At 30.3% G+C, this 22,393-nt stretch overlaps 1 protein-coding gene and 1 long non-coding RNA gene across 3 annotated transcripts; both read left to right on the forward strand.

The window, feature by feature from the left end:
- The first annotated feature begins 593 nt into the window (after positions 1–593).
- LOC130444287 (uncharacterized) lies at positions 594–3,163 on the forward strand. The gene is made up of 2 exons (XR_008909944.1): positions 594–1,713; positions 1,773–3,163. It is a non-coding gene; the product is annotated as an uncharacterized LOC130444287 (long non-coding RNA).
- Positions 3,164–5,830: 2,667 nt separating this feature from the next.
- LOC130444286 (probable pterin-4-alpha-carbinolamine dehydratase) lies at positions 5,831–13,258 on the forward strand. 2 transcript variants are annotated; one of them, XM_056779358.1, is made up of 4 exons: positions 5,831–6,044; positions 6,557–7,154; positions 7,215–7,337; positions 12,953–13,258. In XM_056779358.1, exons 2-4 carry the CDS (start codon positions 6,999–7,001, stop codon positions 13,133–13,135), a joined length of 462 nt encoding a protein of 153 aa, XP_056635336.1. In that variant the 5' UTR covers positions 5,831–6,044; positions 6,557–6,998; the 3' UTR covers positions 13,136–13,258. The 2 variants fall into 2 exon arrangements, with proteins under 2 accessions (XP_056635336.1, XP_056635337.1); XM_056779359.1 differs by lacking the exon at positions 5,831–6,044 and adding an exon at positions 6,361–6,420.
- The last annotated feature ends 9,135 nt before the right edge of the window (positions 13,259–22,393 follow it).

The following is a 22,393-nucleotide window of genomic DNA, read 5'->3' on the forward strand; positions in this document are numbered from 1 at the left end:
GAAAAAAACCGTATAAACTGGCTTAAAATTAAGTGGTTCCAGTATAGAAAGGAAGACAATAAACATATTTATTTCAAATATGACTATGATGACTCTGATTTTAAGAAAATAAAAGTACTAAGAAGAGGCAAGATGGTGGCTTTAGACAAAATTGTACTGAAAAAGGCGTATTATGGACCATTACCTATTTCAGCAGAAAAGTATGCTGACCTGCAAGATTTATGTAGACAGGGAATCATTCCTACACATTATCACGATTCTTATCGTAGTTTTAAAGTTGGTTCGACGGATGATGAAGATATTGGTGAAAATACGTAGGCACCACTTTAAAACTACTTTCACAAACTTTTTAATATTATTACTGCGCCAGTTTTAATTGAATAAACATTTTTAAATGTAATCAATTATTTTATTTTATCTTCCCAAATAACGTATTATCTAATCTAATTAGCTAAGTTAATCTTTTTGAAAATAATAAGAGCCAGAAAAACGTAAGCCTGACACTTTTTGGAAAACGATAAATATTTCATATACATAATTGACAAGATAATTAAAAGTTTTTTTTGCTATTTTAACTCTAATTACTGGTCCATACTAAAGATTTTTTCTTTTCTCGATTAGCTGTTATATAATGTATAATAAAGTACTTCAAAATAGTGATATTTGCACAATTTTTTATCTCTCCTGTAAAGTTGTCAAAATGTCAATACGTTTGTTTGGCTTTTATGGGATGTTATAGTAGCGAATATAGAACGTCTGTCCAAACCTGATATGTCCAAAGTTCACATTACAGATGAAGTAATAACTTGATAAGTAGACATACCCAGGCACGCCTCTGAACAAATAGTTCAAAATAACAAATTTTTAAGATGTCAAGATTTGATATGTCAACGTTTCTAATTTTTCCACTTTTAAACATCGGCTTATTTTTGTCTATTAAAGAAAGAATAACTTGATATGTTGATATATCATGTTATGCCTTCTTTAAAAATATCCTCTATTCTATAATGAATTTATACCGAAACTGCTATGTCAACATATCACGTTTTGCTGTCTTAGAAAAGATAAATAAACTGGAGTAACGCCAATAGGCAAACTGTGATATATTGTCATATCGTGTTTTACCAACCTGCAATATTGAGGTTTTTTGAGGTTAGGTATGTGTAATATCATTTGCAGTTGTGTCTTTTAGTTGAAAACAAAGTGTTTTATGTACCAACAATGCCTTATCCTTGTACTACGTGTAATAAAATATGTAACACTCGAAGTGAACTGTTTGGACAATTTGGAACATGTGTAGATAATCTCCTACAGTGTGATTTACGTGATTCCATTGAACGTGAGGTTACAGTTACTAATAATGACTGTTCGTTTAATGAACAAATTTCACCTGCTACTATAGCATCTGTTCCTGATGTTTCATTGATGTGTAAACTTTCAACTAGTAGCATAACCGTAACATGTGAACCCCGAGGAAATATTACAATTTTATAATCTGTAGTCTCATTAGTGTAATATAGACTTAATTTCGCTAAAACTAATAAAAAAGTTAATCAAAACTAACATTGTTGTATCGTTGTAAGACAGTTTCGATGAAAACAGTGATGAATCTCAGATGCAGACCCACAATGGACTCCATCGCTTGAAAACCATTCTAGGAAAAGAAAGCTATTTTATCAGCAGGAAACGACACGATCGGAAGTGATACTGAAGGTTGTGTATGATTTATGCAAAAAATGACAACTTTTACTATTTTTATATTTATTTTTCAGATGAAGCTGTGATTGATAATGAATTTGATATAGCTAGCAGTAAGCAAATGATCAGCATCAAAGTAGCAAAAAGAAAGTACGTAAAACCACAATAACTAAGTCTGCTCCTTCTAAACCCAAGCGTTGGTAACGTTGCTAAAATTGCACCAGTAAATAAAATTAACCCTAGAAAGTGCCCTTGGATGACACATAATATCAAACAGATACAACAAAAGAAAGATAGAGCCTACAAAAATTTTGATTTACAAAACTAAACACAGACTGGGAATGCTATAAAAAAATATAGAAATGAAGTTGTGTCAACGATTAGAAAAAACAAAACACGACATTATGAACAAAATATTGACAACTGTAAAGGGGAGAGCAAAAGGTTGTGGAGAACGCTGAAGGTATTAACTGGAACAAAGAAACAATCTACTGATTCCATGGAAATAGATTTTGAGCAGTACAACAGCTCTGTAGAGGAAAACTTCAATGAATTCTTTTCAGACTCGTTGCATGAAGTTTCAGAGAGTATAGAGTATGAAAATTGGGAAGGCCAAGATTCTAATACCGAAACAAACTTTTCCCATTTTTAGACCATAAATTTGTCTCAGTTAAGAAAATTTATATATGCCTTAAAAAATAAAGGTTCGAGCGATGGCAGCTTAAATATTCAACTAGTAAAGTAATTATTCTGTGTAATTGGATATCCCCTTCTGTACTTGATTAATGCCTAAATCACCACCGGAAAAATACCACGTGACCTAAAAACTAATGTGATAACACCTATCCCAAAAATAAATAAACTAAAGAAACCTTCAGAGTTTAGGCCTATTAATCTTTTACCAGATGTAAATAAGATTATTGAAACCATCATCTGTAATCAACTTAGGGAGTACTTCGAAAAAAGTAACTTATTGTTTATGGGTCGGGCTTTAGAAGTCAGCATTCCTGTGAGTCAGCGATTCAGTACGTGTGTGCAAATTGGCGAGAAAAAATAAACATTGTCGAATTCTTATAAGAAAACTGGAACACTATGGTGTGAATAAATGTGGTTTAAGTTGGATTAATAACTATTTAGAAAACAGATTTCATAAAACAACAATATCAGGCAGGGTAAGAAAAGTGTGCTGGGTGTACCCCAGGGAAGTGTCCTGGGACCACTTTTGTTTATAATATATATTAATGATCTTCATATGACTTTAAAAAATTGTTTCATTAATTTATTTGCTGATGATATCCTTCAACTCTTCAAAAACAAAATGTATGGTGGTGGACTCGGCTATAAATTGTAAAAAATTTTATAATCTAAATTTTTCTTTATCCATAAACAGTGTGCCTATAGAATTTGTAAACGAAATTAAATATTTGGGTGTCATTTTAGATCCACAATTAAATTTTTCAATTCATGTTGATTATTTATGTAAGAAATTAGGTAAAAAAATAGGGTATTTCAGTAGAATATCTCATTGTGTTTCTGAATGGACCAGAATGATGATATATAAAACCATAATTTTGCCTCACTTTACATATTGTAGCTCAGTATTAATTTCTTGCAACAAGGAAGAGGTGCCTAAATTACAAATACAACAGAACAAAATCATGCGTATTTTGTTAAATTGTAGTAAATATACACCAATTGATTACATGCTTGAAACTCAAAATTGGTTAACTATTGAGCAGAACATTAAAAGAACGAATCTCCTTCTAATATATAAAATTGAACATAACCTAATGCCAGAGTATTTAAATGCACGCTTAAAGAAACGACTGCAGTTTCATAATTATAATGTTAGACCCAAACAAAACTATAATCTTGACATTGTACGAACCCCAGCATTCCAAAAATACTGTTTTATGAAGGGCTTCACTCTTTTAATGAATTGAGTGATAATATTAAAAATGTACCAAATGTATATAAATTTAGTAAACGGCTGTTTACGTATTTGCACAATCAAAGTTGATTTGTAATGTTTCTAATTTAGAGATCAGTAGCCAAGTGCTAAAAAAATAAAGATATATTTATTTCGAACCCTAAATCTTATTGGCGACAGAAAAGGTCGGAAGATCTGTGCAAAAAATCTTCAAGTATCTAAGTCATATGTCAGTATTCTTGGAGTAAATCCTTTAAAAAAGAAGGATCTTCTATCATTATTAACCTAAATAGATAAGGAGTTCCATAATTGTTACAAAAAGCTGTCAACAACCTCAAAAGTGTTGGAGTTCAATGAGCTAAGCAATGCACAGGACAACTAAGAGATTGAAACTCAGTAGGTTAATGGTTGTTAAGCTACTGAACTTTTTGTTCTAACTACTTATTGTGTCTATAAACAAAGTGTATTTATTGAAATTGTATTTTTGTTCCAATTATATTGATATCAAACTTAAAAATGTAGATATTTGCAAAAATCACAAGCTTTTTTTGGATGAAGTGTTATCATTAGCACTAGTTAAAAAAACATGGACAGCAAATGGTGGCAAAACCTGTTTTGTTCAATAATCCAATATTGTGCTATGTTTCACTTTCATACTTTATAACTGCCAATATTCGGTATTTAACCTTTTGAAATAGTGATTGTGTTTATTCCCACAACCTGTTTTATGCATTATCCATTTCTGTAATTAAGAAATTAAGGAAGTTCCATTTCAGCAGGACGCAAATTTATGTATTCTTGACATATGATATAAAATGTTTCTGGTATTACATTTGAACGTCTCGTTTTAGTTTTAGAATCTGGAATATCAATTTAAAGGATTTTCCTTTGTCTTGAATGTGTTCCATTTTTATATTTCTAAGTTCTGGTTTACGGCAAGCCCCTCTTAATCCAATGATGAGGATAAGCTGAAAAAAAACTCATTTTTATGTAATGATAATTATATAACATTTTAATTGTTTACCTTTGACAACAAATGTTTATCATCTGAGGCATCTTTCAGAAACTTATTAATTTGTTCAGTAGAAAGGATTTTCGATTTTTTACTTCTAAAAGCATCCGATTTCCGCTTCAGGAGGGCGATTAGTTTTGGATAATTTGCTAAGTTAATGTTATTATTGTTTAGTGTAGTTCTTAGCATCGAATAAATGGCCCATAGAGAAAATGGCTTCATAATTTTTGATATTTCTTCAAAATACGCAAGTAAAACATTAAAGTAAAGGATTTAAGGTTATGCATGTGTCGCTAATCCATACATTTTTGATAGGTAATTTCGTACCTTTTTTTGGATTTTAGCGGAACAAATTATGTGTGGCAGCTTGAGCTTTTTCTAAAATATCCGATGGAGTTCTCATAATTTCATCACTTTCACTACTATCTGACATATTCATAGATAAAGTTGAGAAAATGTTCGGATACAATCATATTTGTGTTCAAGAAATTGACAACATAAATGACATGTCATTTATTTTCATATCAGCCTACTTAAGAAATCATGTCCTATTTTTTAAAGAAAACTGAATAATGTGTTGCCTACATTTAGGGGCATCTTTCATTCTTAAATACACCTATATCTAGATATCTTGCACGTGTATGTTATGAAATCTCATTACATGCATGTTATAGAATGTCATTTACAAGGAATGTTGACAGTGTGATTTTTGACGTTTACAGACATGGGCGTAGAAAAAAAAATAAAATACATCTGTTCGTGTGAATTGTATCATTTATTCAAACAAAAGATAACGAAATGAACAATATAAATCTCAACATGTATAACCTTCACTTAACGTTATGATATAAACAGAAGTATATCTTAGTCTTAGAACCTAGAAGCTTGAATGCATGTGCGTTTATGAAAAAAGAAAGAAATTATCATTGAATATCAAAACAGAAATAATTTGTAGTTAATGATATACACAAATTCCTTTTTTATTAGATTAGATTGTCAAATCACAGATCATAATAGTATCTATTAAATATTATGTGTTGATAATTTGTTTTGAGGAATATTTAAAATATTTTAAAATAACTCAAATTGCACATTCTAGTCTTATTTTATTGATATAACTAGTAGTCTTTCCAACCAAGAGATAGCGCGACATTCTAAAAGTGTCAATTGTATTAGGATTAAAATGTAGAACTGTTAGTTATGTTTATGTATATGTTTCGATCCTTTTGTATGAAATCTCAGATAATTTCAACTCACCTAAGTGTAGCTCAGTTCTAGTTCTAGTTTCCATTTAATTTTACTCAAATCAGATATTTACCTCCCCTCTTACCAATGCAGCACGAACTTTTGTTTTACGGAAATAACTTAATTCAGTTATTTGGCGAATTATTGGAAAGTTTGAGGGTATATTTACGTGTTTTTTGATTAGTGTCTAGTGAGCCCTGTTATTGAATGATGAATAAATATAACAGATTCGATTCTTTCTTAAAACATAAAGTACTACTTTTGTTCTAAGGGATGTGTACACGGATATATATATATATATATATATATATATATATATATATATATATATATATATATATATACATATATATTATAGTTTAAAGGGGAAGGAATTACAATATATTATTTTCTCTCTGGTTCTATATACCTAATGCAGGATACACAGAATGAGAATGCACAGAACGGAGCTGAAACCTTGGAGAATAGAGAAATCGTTGTCATTCTGTCTTCCTTAGTCAGAACAGCTTTCACTATAAGAACTGCCCATATAGAAGTATTACATTTATATATCTTACATACTTTGTGTTTTCTTTGTTGTAAAGTGTACTCTTTTCATAGACCAATAAACATTCTATATGTTATAAAACATAAACTCTGCTTGTCTGCTTTCATCAATCATTTGATTTTAGGTTTACGTATTGGGTGGTGATAAGAATATTGATATTCTGGAACTTCTTCAACGTGTAAGAAGACCCTAAGCAGTAAGGGAAAGAGTCGATAATTTTGTTGTTCCTGAAAGGCTGTTAATTTTACACTAATGAAAAAATCACCAAGGTATACCCATAAATTGACAAAATAACAAAAAAATGGTTACATTCTAAAGTTGACAAGTTGAAGGAGCTTTGCAACTTAAATTCTCCTAAATATATATTTCTACTTGACTTACAAATAATTTTTTTCTTTGTCAGTCACTACAATTACAGTCATCGAAAACAATTACTAATTTCAATTTTTTGATACAGTGTACACTTTACTATCTTAGTTATATTGAACACTATCACGAATAATGATAACGATGTCAAAAATATTTCGTCATATTCTCTTATAATTAAAACTTGAAAAAAAAATAAAATGACCAAGTTATTGATGAGCTTGAACAGATTTACTTATCCACAATTGAAAACTGGTCCATTGGAAAATTACTTTCAAACATTTGTGTGTTGCCACAATTTAACCTTGACAGAAGTGAAATCTTTCTCGAGGACTATTAGAACAAAAGCGAAAATGGTAATTTGATTTTCAATAGTAAAAGCGTTTTAAAAGTTCTGATTTGTATAATTATTCTAGCATACAAAACTTAGTGCAGAAGAAAGGTATGCAATCTTAACACCATTAATTGAACAAGGGTGGAATCAACTAGAAGGTAGAGATGCAATCTACAAAGAATTTCTGTTCAAAGACTTCAATCAAGTAAGTGAAATGAAGACATATTTTACAATCGGATCTCATTCTATTCCAATTAGTATAAATATATTTTGAGGTAACCAGCTTTTTTAGGGATAATAATGTCCTATAATTATTTATACAGAATCATCAGATTGAAAATAACTTGCTTTATATGCTTTGAATTTGATTAATTATCACATTATATTTATCACTTATATCTTATTCTTGTAATAAATTTATAGGTTATTTTAATTTCCATTGTACGTTCACAATTAGGTTTCAACTTTTATTTGAAATTACCTTCATAGTTAGCTTTTGTAACTATTAATATTTATAATTAATATATTTCAAATTATCAAAACAATCTCTGTATTCGTCGATGGCCCAGTTACATTGATTAATTAAGAATTACAGAGTTTAAATTTTGTTTTGTTCTTTATTTTAAAATTCATTGTTATAGAAAACGTTAATATTTTATTTAGAGTTGATCCTCATATACAATTCACTACTGAAAGAGACAATGCTGAAAATCTTTACCTTTTTGTGACACTACATTTATGAGAAACTAAGATAATAAAATTTTAATTGACTGGTGTAGGAAACCAATAAGCTTCGGAAGACATAAAACTAAGATTATTTTAATCAAATATATGAATAATAGTCCTTAAAATTTCGAATCCAATATTTCATTAAAAGAACCTCCAATTTTATATAAAACATCTGATACTGACTTTGACATCAGGCGAAAAAACAATACTAGTTCCGAGTACTGTCTTACCGACTCAGTTTTGCTCCAGGGTGTTTCTATATTTGACTGACAACAGTGTACCTCAGAAAGATCTCAATAAATGATTCATTTTGATATAGGAATACAAACCCTTGCGGGGCCTAGCTGCTAAGATTAGGGGTGTTCAAAATTTTAAATCAAAATCAAAAATTTGTCATAAATCAAGAACGCCTTTAAATATTTTTTTTTCAAATTTGGTAACCAATATGCTCCTTAATAAAGTAATTTTTTGACATAAACAAACTTTGGAAAAATTTAACCAGTGGCGCGCTGTCAGTGTTAGTTGTCACTTTTATACCCCTATTTTTTACGCCACTGGAGCACATTTTTATTTTTTTTTTGTTTTAAATTGCCCGATTATTTTTATTTAAAAAACTAATAACCTTTTATGGAACTAAAATGAACGGTGTTGGAGAAATTTGCCTCTAAACAAAAGTCTGCAAGCACATAGGTAATTTACACATTAATTATTTATTCTAATCTCAAGTAAAAATGTATTATAATAATAACACAATTGGCAATGAAAATAAAATTAATGATAGCACAAATTAAATTTAAAAACACTTTATTACAACAATAAAAAAATTTACAAAGTTTTTCAAACTATTGACGCTTACTTCAATACACCTACACCATTTTGTCATTGAAAAACGTGTCTTTGAGAATAAATCTGGATGGGATTGAAAGATCAGTTTTTCTCTAAAATGTCTATTTAAGCCATTTCTTGTCGCTGAAGCAAAAACAGCTGCCCCATCATGTTGACACCACATGTGTTGTCTAATAGTTAATGGTACATTCTCCAACAATTTAATTTGTGCTATTATTATTTTTATTGCCAATTTTGTTATTATTGTAATACATTTTTGTTTGAAATTGAGATTATGAATAATTTTTATTTGTTTTGAACTACTTACGCTTAATCTATATTTGAAATTAAATAAATAATTAATGAATTATTGCTTGCAGATTTTTGTTAAGAGGCAAATTTCTACAACACCGTTCATTTTAGCTCCATAGAAGGTTATTGGTTTTTTAATTAAAAATAATCAGGCAATTTAAAACAAAATTGAAAAAAGAATTTGCTCTAGTGGCATAAAAAATAGGTGCCAACTAACCTTGACAGCGCACCACCGGTATATCTAATGAAATAATTACATTATCATCAGGAATTCTTATATTTTCAATTTTTTCTTCAAAATCCCGTGTGATTTCAATACATATAGTATTAATTTGATATAAATTATTCTAGAAAATATTTTTCAAATAATTAGACAATGGGATGAGAGGAGTTTGACTGCTCGATACAATTGGTCATATAGATATGCCAGGTTTGTGTAGACCTTATATTTTAAGGGTATGGCATTATAAATTTTCAATTTGCATCTGTTGGTAAAATAAACAATTGCTCTTCCCAGTAACGAATTATTTATCATTATTTTGTTTTTGATAAAAATTCGTAGGATCCTGTTTTATTTGTTGTTTCATTATTTAATAATTTCATCATTTTATTATAATCTTCAGATTTCATAATATACATTTTATTAGATTTATTTGCTTTCAAAATTTTGGGATGTGTAATTTGTTTTTAGTCGAATTTTTCAAAGAAAAATTGTAGATGTCTATATATATGTATGTATATATGTATGTATATATGGTATATATATATATATATATATATATATATATATATATATATATATATATATATATATATATATATATATATATATATATATAGTGTTACAAAATAAGAATGGGTGCTTTTGCTATGTACTTATTTTATATTCAAGCCATGCAAATTGAAACTATTACATATCAGACAATATTCATCTTGTATTGAAAGAGAAAAGCAAAGAAATTTGAAAAGTGGGCCCATTTTTATTCCTAGTGAAATGCTTGTTAAGACCTCCAAGAAGACGGGGGAGCCTATAATGTAAAAGAAATGGAAACATCGGACTTTTATGATTGGAAGAAGTTATCTGAAGATTTTGGTAAAAATTTTTCTCTAAACACAGATGATGAGAAATGCACCTTACATGATGTAAAGATAGTTGAACTACAGAAATAAAATGAATATTCTATTTTATCTTATAAAGATGAATGTTTCAAAGAAATTGACATAAGAAAAAAAACAAGGAAAAGTACAAAGGAGTTAGTTTTGAAGAAAGCTTACACCGAAGCACCTTCTATCACAGAAAATAAAAGTGTTTGTTGCTTCACAAGCTCCTTGATTAGTTTCTATTCATCAGCAGTTTTATAATTGTATCTCGAATGGATTTTCAGAGAGAATAGAAGAGAAAGGAGTTGATAATTAATCTATTGAATACTCGGCGATAGACCCGGTGGTCTCGAACCCTCTTGTTCAATTCCAATTGACAACAAAGAAAAAATTGTCATAATGACAAGAAATTTCGAAAATGGGAAGTAAAAAAATCACCCTAGCAACGATCATACTCGTATTATTCATTAAATAGGAGGCGGTCCAGTTCAACAATTACAACGATCAAAATGATTTCGGGCGTTTTGTGCTAGAAGAACTGAAGAAGAAAACTTTGAACTTGAGAAAGACAATTCTTGCATGCGAAGTTCTAACTCTCTAGTTAAAACCTCGAAATATTCATTTGTTTTCAACCAAACTCTAATAACATCAATCCGCCGCCAAAAAAGCCATGTATGCTAAATTTGAACCAAATCGGACCCATAGCAATTGCTCGAGAGGCGAAAATAAGAATTGTAGCTTAAACAGATATATATATATATATATATATATATATATATATATATATATATATATATATATATATATATATATATATATATATATAAACTACAGACATTCGAAAAACCATCAAAATCGTGTTCAGGAGGTCTCAAAACATGGGAAAAATGATGTGCCCCCAATTTTCCTTCTAGTCATGCCTACCTTAATAGTCTAAACTGCTACAGAACAAAAAGGATTTTTTCTTTTAAATTTTGTTTTCATTTTATTTATTTCTTAACCGAAATGTAACATTTCAAAGTTCACAGTAGCGTGTTACTGGCACCGTTTTGGAGCCCTTTCAACGTTTCCTCTTTAAAAATAAAGGGTTCAGTATATTCCAAATCTTTTTAGCCTATTAGATTATCCTATAACATGATTTTTTTAATCGACTATCTAGCGCAAAAATTCAGAGATTCATAAAACTAATCATAAACCATACCATAAATGTGTGTTGTTTGACTGCGTCTCTTACACGAAGATGCTTATAACAGTATATATTATAAGTGTATATATATTATATATATAATTGAAAAAAAGAGCACGTGTTGTACCTCTTTTCGTAAACATTTGTATTTATTTATTTACGTTTAATATTTGATTGGTAAGTATAGAAACAATATATCACATTCATTTATAATTCTAGATGTTTTATATTAATTATTAGTTTTCAAGGGTTGAATTACATTGATTAAGGGCTGAAAAATATATCTATTATTCTAAAATTTCACGCAAATCCATGCGTCTTGATGGAATTCTGAGGTGATAACATAATTATATCATTGTTCACTGGACTATTAATTAGCTAATACACTTGTGTTTCCAATAAGCTCATTTTAGTACTTTTTGGATTATTATTAGTAATCCTAGAATAGAATCTTTCAGAAATTCCATTCGATTCCAAATATTGAAAACTTATCGCCAGTTGTCGATAAGTCGCTATTTGAACTCTGGTTTGGTCATAAGCCAAGGATCAAACATCTTCACATTGTTAGGTCTAAATGCTACATCTATCTTCCTGAGCAGAAGAGGTGCAAAATTGACACAAAGGCGATAGTTGGATACTTGGTTGAATATAACGGTGATGGAGAGACACTTTCAATGAAGCTATCCAGTCAGAAGATAATATCAAATAGAGAATCCCAACGGATACTGAAATCAAATCTATGTACAAAAACGTTGCATGGGTATTTACCGAACTTCCTCCAGCAAAGAAAGTAATCAATAATAAGTGGGTCTATCTTGTCAACCGTTATTCTGACAGTAGTATTGACGAGAATCGTGCAAGACTGATTATAAAAGGTTGTGTACAATGACCCGGCATTGACTAAACAGACACCTACAGTCCAGTTTCTCTGCTGAAATTAATTCGATCATCGTTGTTAATAGCAGAGGTTGAGAGGATGGTTCTAAGGCAGTTTGATGTGTTGACTACAACTTATAGGGTGATGTCGAAGAGGAAATCTTCATGAAACAACCTTATGGGGATTCGGATGGAACAGGACGTGTTTGCAGTCGTAAACCAAGTTTATATGATCTGAAGCAGGCTCCGCGATGGTGGAATAAGACTTTTGATGACTTCATGACCGGTTTGGCATTTCAACAAAGTCGTGAGGATCCTTGTCTGTCTATTCTGTATACTGACCTTTCGATTTGATATTGTTGCAAAAGAAGTTTCTCGTTTACGACTTTGGGTCTATTTTGAGACAGGTCATGCAACTAATAAAAAGTGTTAAAGAACCCCGACTCTACGGTTATTTTTGTAGTTGCTGTCGGCGAAAAACTGCGATTTTTTCATTGTTGGCGGTCCTGCTTGTTACATTCAATGCTGTCATCTTGACTAACGTTATTTTAAATTTATTCACTCAAGTCATTAAAACTATAACACCCTACATCGTGTCGGTCTGACTTTGTTTAGATTAGAATATGAAAATCAATTCAAAATAAGGACGAAATTATATTATTCAAGAACAAAAAATTATAGATTATCCACCTTTTACCATAAAGCTGGAAATTTATTCTATTCTATATTCTAGTTTTATTACTATTTGTATTTCATGAAATGATATGAAATTGTACAAATTTTTCTTTTAGGCATTTGGTTTTATGTCACGGATAGCTCTTGTTGCTGAAAAGATGGATCATCATCCAGAATGGTTCAATGTTTACAATAAAGTTCAGGTGACCTTGTCTTCTCATGATGTTAATGGATTAAGTGGAAGAGATGTAAAGTTGGCAACTTTCATGGAGGAGATTGCTAAAAGTATCAAATCATAAACTAACTATATGTACATTTGACCGTACTTACCAGGAATAAAAATCTCATATATCAAATTAATATTATAAATTGAAGCATAACTTTGTGTTACATATATTTAATATAAATTAAATAAGAATACATTGAATGTTTTATTTATCATTGTATGAAACTTTATACAAAAATTATGTATAGTGGCGCAATAAATTTAAACATACAATTGAACAAAAATAACTATAATATTTTTAATATTCCTCTTTTAATTTTGAAATATTGCAAATTACTTTTTAAATTAGTACCAATCTCTCCGATTTTTGAGTAGTGTATTGTGCTGGTTCTTGTTTACGCCTCAATTGTACAGCTTTAAGGTTGCGTAGTGACAGAGTCTGCAGTCGTGTCAGATATGTTGTGGAATATTTTAGTTGAGGGGAAAAATCTGAGAGGGAAACGTAAGCAAACTGTTAAGGGGGTCAGATTTAAGTTTAAGTTACTGGCTTAATTAAGTGGGGCTGTAATCTAAACAGGTTAGGGGAAAATGAAGAAAGTGAGATTGAAGGATAAGGTCGATAGAAAAAAGGAGATGAAACTATTTTGGAAGGGTGTAAAGGTTATTGAGAAGTAAAATATTTATAAGGGCTCTAATTTTGATAGAGTGATAGCCACACAAATTTCATTATTCAATTAAAAGGTCAAAAGACCAAATTAAACAAGGAATTTTATGTATTGGATAATGGAGGAATTGCATCCAAATTTCCAGTTGTAAAATTTCAAGTGTATCTCATTATAACGCCGATGGTGATGTAGTAATAATTAATGACATTTTCAAACTTCAGGCACTTGCTGGTATATCCATTATAAAAGAGGATGTTAAAAGTTTAAATTAGGATCTCCCACGTCCATTTGCATTAAACTGCGTGAGAGTGGAATAATTCGATACACAAAGCGGAAACTACCATTTCATATCAGTATTTTGTAGATTATCAAACAATGCTTATCAACAAATTTGCTAGCGATTTCCTTTCGAAATCAAACCTCGATCCATTAAGTTGAATCATCGCCTCTATATCCATGACAGCCAGGGTCTTACCCTTCCATTTGTATTGCAATACTGCTGGAGCCTCCTATACAAAAAATGTACAATTTCACGCTCCTGGGAGAATCAACTAACAAGGACAGCATGTTATTGTTAAAAGTCTCCAAGATTTAATACAGGCTGATTTAGCAGTTATGACACCGTATCAAAACAAAATCGCAGACAGAATTATATTTTTGTATTTTTTTTAAATAATTTTTAGCTACAAACAATTTTATCGGAATGAAAATTCTACCAAAACACTTACAAACAGATAACGGGACTGAATTTTATATCAAACATGTAAATAAAGTTTTACGAAAATATAAAATAAATCATTATGGCACTTTTTCCAATTTAAAAGCTAATATTGCTGAACGTGTTATACGTAATCTAAAATCCATGTTGTGGAGACGTTTTAGTTTGGAAGGGTCTTACAATTGGTCACAGATTATTCCATAATTGTGAAAAATTATAATAATACCAGACATTCTACTACCGGGGCGATACGTAGCCAAGTAAATGACAACAACGCAAAGTAGGTATATTATAGTTTTTAATTGGTTAAAAAAAAGGTTATGGACCAAACCGGACTACTGAAATATTCATGAGTAAAAAGTTAAACAAACTTACCCAATCACTTATATCTTAGACGATGACCAGAAAGAAGAAATCCGAGGTGCTTTCTACACCGAAGAAATTCAAAAAGTTGAATATTATATGTCAAGTGGCTTGGACTTAATTCAAAATCGTGGATCGATAAAAATGCAATAATGTACATGTGTTTATTTTTTTTATTAAAAATCGTAGATAATTATGAATGTTTTTAATTTTTTCGTAAACCTTATTTCTACATTACTCATTAAAAATAGGATTAAATATAATTGAAGTGTCAATAATCCAGAAGCCATCAGATTTTCTGGCTGCTTGGTACATATATTTCTTGTCATATAGGGTGTATATTTCGTTGCAATTTTCATTGAAGTTCACCTTCATCATCATATCTAAGCAAGTCGGGGTATCTATAAAACACTTCAAAACCTATACTGTAGGTAATTGGATTTATGTTTTTTATTGGTGCAATAATGGAAAATGCTGCTTCAGTAATATTGAAGGCGTGTTTGACGCCAAGCTACAAAAGCGTAAAGGTTCTCGCAAACTCTTGACTTCTTAAAGTTTCAATTACATGTTTCATTAGTGGTAATAACCTCCAAAGTTCTGCTACAGATATTGAATTGAGCCACACTTTAACATGCATGTCCAGTTAATATTTTTAATTCTTAGTTTTGTTCAAATTTTTCATATTTTAGCATAAAAGATCTGTCATCGATATTGTCTTGGTTTTCTTGTGGGTTGAAAAGTGGTCTATTGGATCCTTTGAAGATCAAAATTCCTTCCTATCTTCCAAAATTCAACATTCAACAAATAGAGTATCGTAACGTATCTGATCAATGTAAAATTTTATCAAATGGAGTAGATAAATCCTGCTCACCAATTAAAACTGGTAGCATTAGTACTGTAACATCTCCAATAAAACCATTACGTCAAAAATCAATTTCTAATTTACTCGATGATGCTCAGAAAAGTTTATCATCTACTAGTTTTACACATTCAAATAGTTCACAAGATATTTATGAGCCTTCAGAAAATACCGGTTGGAGTGCTTTCTAACAGCTTTCAATCTCCTGTGAAAAAAGCTGTCACAAATTACTTGATCAATGATAATTTAAAAACGTATACTGGAGTTCCTCCAGAATGGAATATAATGCTAGAACGTATTAGTGCTATATCTAATATTAATATTACCAACATAAAATTATCATTGATTAAAATACGACGCCAAGAATAAGTGAACAGTTTGGAATGAGTGTCAGCAATGCTAATATTATTTTCAATAAAACAGTTCCTGTATTGGCACATTTATTAAAAAAGCTTATTCAAATGCTGAAGCCTAGTGACATAAAAGTAATACTACCGATACCATTTAAAACTTCATATAATCACGTGATTGCTATTATAGAAGCATTTGAAATAGAAACCGAAAAAGCAAGCGATCCAGAAAATTCATAAAATTCATGTCAAGAGGATTTGGAGGTCGGGTTTCGGATGAGCTATTTCAAGAAAGCGGATTACTAGATGAGTTACCCGAAGCTTGTGCTGTCATAGCCGATCGAGGGTTCTAAAACATTGTTTTACTTCTTGATAATAAAAATGTTGAATTAATTCAACCAGCGTCAGTTAATTTTGAATTATTTTTTGAAACCTCATGCGGTTGTTAACCACAATATGTTACGTTTAACATTGTTGTCATTGCTGCAGCACCAGTAAATTTACAAGCGCCTATAATTTCAACTTAAACTTAGGAGTATTTGCATTATAAAATAAATTACTAGATGTATGTTTTATTGAGGTTTAATTTATCAGAAGGTGAAGAAACCGAATTTTTGGTTATTTGGTAAATAATAGTTCGGAGGGACTTTATTAAGAAGTGAAGAAACCGGGCTTTAAACTATTATTTTTATTATTTATTGTATTCGTAAACCAATGTGAGAATATAGAGATTAATAATATTACTGTATGCTTTAAGTTTGTACAGATTTTAATAGTTCTGGAAATATATTTTTGGACCAAAATATTATTATTATTATTAACTTTTTTTAATGAGAGCTTATGTATGTGCATCATCATATTTTAATTTTTTAGTGTGAATAGTTCCATTTTCTTCAAAGTTAGAATCAGCAACACAAAAGATACCTTCTTTTTCACCTGTCAATAACATTTGCAGTTGCATTTGTGTGTTACACTTTAAGCTAATTTTACCTTTTGGTAAAAACGTATCCAATGATTTTACCTCAATAATGGCATTGCCAGTCATTCCATCAGGAGATGCTGCAAAAACCGGATAAATAGGTACAATTTACATCCCCGGACGCATTATTTGTATTCTTAATTCTTGCTCAAGAACTTGGATTACGTTTTTTTCCAATTATTCACCTCGTGTAATAGCACTTGTCTCATGAACTTTACTCGCACCAACGATTTGTTGAACTAGTGAACCATTGTCAGTTTTACAATGAGCAGCTTCATAAAACTTTGATGCAGTAATACGTCCATAACGAAGTTGATGCCAAATTAGACATTCACTTTGTTGCTTGGTTAACTGTTTAGCTTCTTTACATACAGCTTCTTCCATTCTAGTTTTAGCAAATTCCAAAAATTCCTTAACTCTATCAGTACCTTGATTAAAATCAAAAATAAGGTGTAACAATAGATTATAAACTTTTTTGGATTCTAAATCAAATTTCAATTGCAAAATTGACGAATTTATTTGTTGATTTTTGGCAAATTGAATCACCTCTTCTAAAAATGTACTATTATCCAGTAAATTTTCAGCAGAAGTAGCAGAGGTTTTTTTGGTCAGTTTTTCAGCTTTAATATACTTTACAACTCTATCAATGCTTGATAATCGAAATTTTTTCCTATAGTAAACTACTTCAGTTGGTGTCGGATCTTCACTTCTGCGATGGGTCCATATAAGTAATGCTGATGCATATTTACAACCACCTGTACGCACAATATAAAAGATTATTATTGTTTGTAACATCAAATAACTTGAGTTTGACTCCAGTAAAAATTACATTCGGAAGCTGCGCAATCATGGCATTGTACATCCTAAAATTTTCTTGACTTTTCATTAATAGTTAAAGTAACAGAATAAGCTTTACTCAGAACCCGATGTTCTGGACATACACTTACGACAAAGTTGTACATAACCTATAGCTTTGTCGCCGTAACTCTCACGTGATGATTTACAATTGATGCAGTAATTTATTATATTTAATATAACGGAGATTAAATACTTGAATATTTTCATTTATAATATTATTTTTAACAAACTTACCTTGATGCCTTGATACCTTGATATTTCGTATGAAATATCAATATTATTAAAAATAAAGTTTTAAAACACATAAAAAAAATTAATATTTTTTTTCCAAAATCCGAATTGCAAATACAATAAAATAAAAATTTTGGAAAATTATTTAGAAATTATACAAGAGACAAATCATTACCTTGGAGTATTTCTAGAAGAAGAAAGGCTAATAATAATATGTTCGCAAATCAAAATCCTGAGAGAAATTATAAGAAAACACTCACACTCCAGCTGGCAAAGACTTCTATAGACTATACGGTGAGTCAGGAGGAACGCATTAAACTCTAGGAGTGTATTATACACGTGAAAATAATGTAAAAAAACTCCTATGTTCTTATCCGATTTTCATTTGTTTTCAAGTTATGGAGTAATTAAAAATGTTTATCTAGTTTTCCACTTATATCTGAATTTTAACATTATCAAAGTATGCGATGTTCTACGCTCAAAAGCATTTGATAATTCTGACGTTTTGATGAACTGTCAGTGTACAGTGAACAGTAACTGAACGTTTAATTTCGAATCTATTTGATTGTTACTATTCTGCATCTAGTAGAAGAAGATACAACTATTAGCTCAAGGAGAATTGCCACTCAATTGGGAGGGTGATAAACACACTCCACGAACAAGGCTTATATCCTTATCACGTACAGAGAGTACAGCACCTACAACCAGAGGATTACGCTAACCGTATGGAGTTTTGTCAGTGGATAAATAATAATCATCGTGTTGTATCGAGTATACTCTTTACGGATGAAGCTACATTTACCCGTGATGGCATTAATAATACTCGTAACTATCATGTATGGTCGGCCGAAAATCCCTACGAAACAGTTGAAAGCAATTTTCAACATCGGTTTTCTGTAAACGTGTGGTGTGGTATGGTTGACAGTTATTTAATTGGCCCTTTCATTTTTGATAATCGTCTCACAGGAAACAACTACCCAAATTTTTCACAAAATGCATTACAAGGCCTATTAGAGGATGTTCCTGTAAATATTAGAATGCAGATGGAGCTCCTGCACATGTCGCTCGTCAGGTCAAACAACATTTGGACGAACGTTTTCCAGGGCGTTGGATTGGTCGTGGTGGTCCCATTAATTGGCCTGCAAGATCTCCAGACCTCACACCACTAGATTTTTGTTTATGGGGCTGGATGACAAATGAAGTCTACAAAATAAAAGTGGACAAACAAGATCCACTAATTAGATGAATTGAGAATACTGCAGCCCATATTAAAGAAGAAAGAAATGAATCAATTGGACGAAGCAGAAAATGTTTAGAATTCAATGGCGGTATTTTTGAACATTTATTGAAAGAACGCTATGCTTAAGGAAATTTTTATGTGATAATTTGTTTATTTGTTAATATACTATAACTTGAAAACAAATAAAAATCGGATAAGAAGATATGAGTTTTTTACATTACTTTCACGTATATAATACACTCCTAGAGTTTGGTGCGCTCCTCCCGACTCACCCGTATATATATGCTGGAGTGTGAGCGTTTCCTTATTATATACAGGGTGATTCATTAATCAATGTTCAATCTCTGAACTGTAGATTCTAGACCTCAAAATATGATGATTCTGCTCAACATGCCTCATGCAAATATTGCTAGTTTCCGAGATACATAAAAGTTTTACATTTTGATTTTCGCAATAAATTTTTATGTTTTCATAATTTCTCTTTGAAAATTGGCAATTTTACTTTTTTTTTGGCATGAGGAATCATAATTTGCACTCTAATTTAACATTGCTAATAGAGGGCGCTAGTTACACTTGTTTGTGTTAATTAAATCAAAGTAAACTTTTGTTGGGCTAAACTTACAACTAAAATAATAAAAAAATATTAAAAAGCATTAAATTCTACAAAAAAAGTTACTCTTCTTTGATTCGTGTAACTTAATCGGTTATACAGTTATTTGCTTCTAAAAAATTCAGTAAATTTTATTTTTTTCATAAAAATTATTCCTTAAATATGTAACAATAACAAATTTGTAAACAAAAATAAAAAACTTCAAAGCAAATGCTCAAAATGCCCACCATTTACTTCAATACACTTTATGATCCGCTTTCGTAAAGATCTCTTAATATCAAATAAACCTTGTCTATTATTTTTACTTACATCCGCGGCTTCTTCTACTTGTATTTTCCGTTGCAGTTGTGGAAGAGAAGTAATTTTTTCTTTGTAAACTAATGCCTTCATTTGCAACCAAATTGAAAAATTCAAAGGATTTAAATCAGGGCCTCTTAGTGGCCAAGCAAACTCACTTCCACGACCAATCCATCGATGCGGAAACTGTTTGTTTAAGTATTGAAGAACTTGTAAAGAATAATGTGGTGGTGCTCCGTCGTGCAAAAACCACATATTTTTTCTTAAAGCGAGAGGTATATCCTTAAGTCTAGTACGAAGGGCTGGAGTTGTCTTTATATCTGGTTGAATGTTTCATGTAATGGGAGATCAATATGGGCCATAGAGAATTGAAAATGGTGAGAAGTTAGTCGAACTGTGGATTGACTGATTATAAAATAAAATTGCATGTGTGAAGGTAGCATCCAATTATACATATATATATATATATATATATATATATATATATATATATATATATATATATATATATATATATATATATACGAATAAACACTAAGTATTTTTATTATTATTAAATAAAGCAACCATTAAAATGTTGATATAATTTATTTACATATTTATGAAACTATAAAAGGGCATGTAATAAACTTGATAAAAATTTGTGTTAATTTTTTATGATTATATAAATGTACAAAATATTTATTTTCTTATTAAAAATGATAGAAAATAGTTGAATATGGGGAACATATAAATGTTTCTTGAAATCAGCCATAGAACATCAGAAAAAATTAAATTTTTACTTTGTTAATCTGAAGTAACAGGTTTTATAATTTCATGAAATTAACAAAAGGCGGTAGGTTTTTAAAATACACCAGGTGAGTTTCACATATTTTTTAATTTTTGGAATGTAAAAAAACGTCACAAAAGTAAGTGAAAATCTACTATGATCAATATACAAGTGATTACTAAGTGCCCGTTTGAAAAAATAAACATTTTTATTAACTATACATTTATTAAAATTTGAAAATGATCACAATTATAAAATGTTTTATTTACAGTTGAACAAACATCAGTCAAATTCAGAATATCAAAGTCAATAAGTACTGATGATTAGAAAAATGAAAAATTGGTTTTTTTCCACATTACGAAAAGCAAGAAATAATACAAACAATAAGTGTAATAATATCTTTCAAACATTTTATTTTCAAATTTTCAGGTAATTACTTTTTCCCTGACAATATTTCTTCTGCCATTAGTGATTTTCTCTATTACCTGATTATCTATCTATCAATGTAATGATATGATTATTTCTGTCAATACTTGGGATTTCAAGTTAAATATTATTCAATATTATTACTGCATAAAGAATAAGTATTAATAAAGAATAATTGCAAACATGAAAGAGCACTGAAATTTTTTATTATTGCATTAGTGGTTCGTCAGATGTTTCGAATTAAAAATATGTTCAAAATAATTAAGAATAACTACTAATAAGTGCATAAATATAAATTTTCCTATAAATACATTATGAGACGTCCACATTCCTTCTGAAACAAATATGTCTAATTAGATAAGATATATTAGACAAATATATATATATATATATATATATATATATATATATATATATATATATATATATATATATATATATATATATATATATATATATATATAACGAGTGGCCCAAAAGTCGCGCAATGCTAACACAAAATGCGCATGAGTTGGTTTCACCCTACTAGTACAAGGTTACGCGTTTCTACCGAATATCTTACAGTTGTTCGTGTGTAAAGGAGCGGTGAGGGTATTTAAATGTGTAACGAATGTGTAACCATGGCAACGGGATCGAGTTATCGGGTCACAATTGCGGAACGCGTGTTTTTAGTGACCTCGTACTACCGTTATCATGCCGATTATCAAAACATTTTCTCCGATTTTGCCGAAAAATTTCCTAACAGTCAAGTTCCGAGGCGTGAAACTGTGTATCGCTTGATAAAAAGGTTCAAAAAAAATGGTACTGTGAATGATACGAAGCGTTCGGGGCGGCCACGCAGCGTGCGAACTGCAGAAAACCTACACATCGTCGCTGAGAGTTTTGTTGAAACACCGGCGCGATCAGTCCGTAAAGCTTGCTATGAATTGGAAATTTCTCGTTCCAGCTTGCAGCGAATAATGAAGG

Source organism: Diorhabda sublineata, chromosome 5, assembly GCF_026230105.1.
Source record: "Diorhabda sublineata isolate icDioSubl1.1 chromosome 5, icDioSubl1.1, whole genome shotgun sequence".
In the NCBI taxonomy this organism is placed as follows: domain Eukaryota; kingdom Metazoa; phylum Arthropoda; class Insecta; order Coleoptera; family Chrysomelidae; genus Diorhabda; species Diorhabda sublineata.

Excerpts from the sequence above, each read along its gene's own strand:
- LOC130444286 (XM_056779358.1), top strand. The coding sequence starts at position 6,999 with ATGACCAAGTTATTGATGAGCTTGAACAGATTTACTTATCCACAATTG. Across the intron at positions 7,155-7,214 it reads TTAGAACAAAAGCGAAAATG|CATACAAAACTTAGTGCAGA; the intron begins GTAATTTGATTT and ends TAATTATTCTAG. Across the intron at positions 7,338-12,952 it reads TGTTCAAAGACTTCAATCAA|GCATTTGGTTTTATGTCACG; the intron begins GTAAGTGAAATG and ends TTTTTCTTTTAG.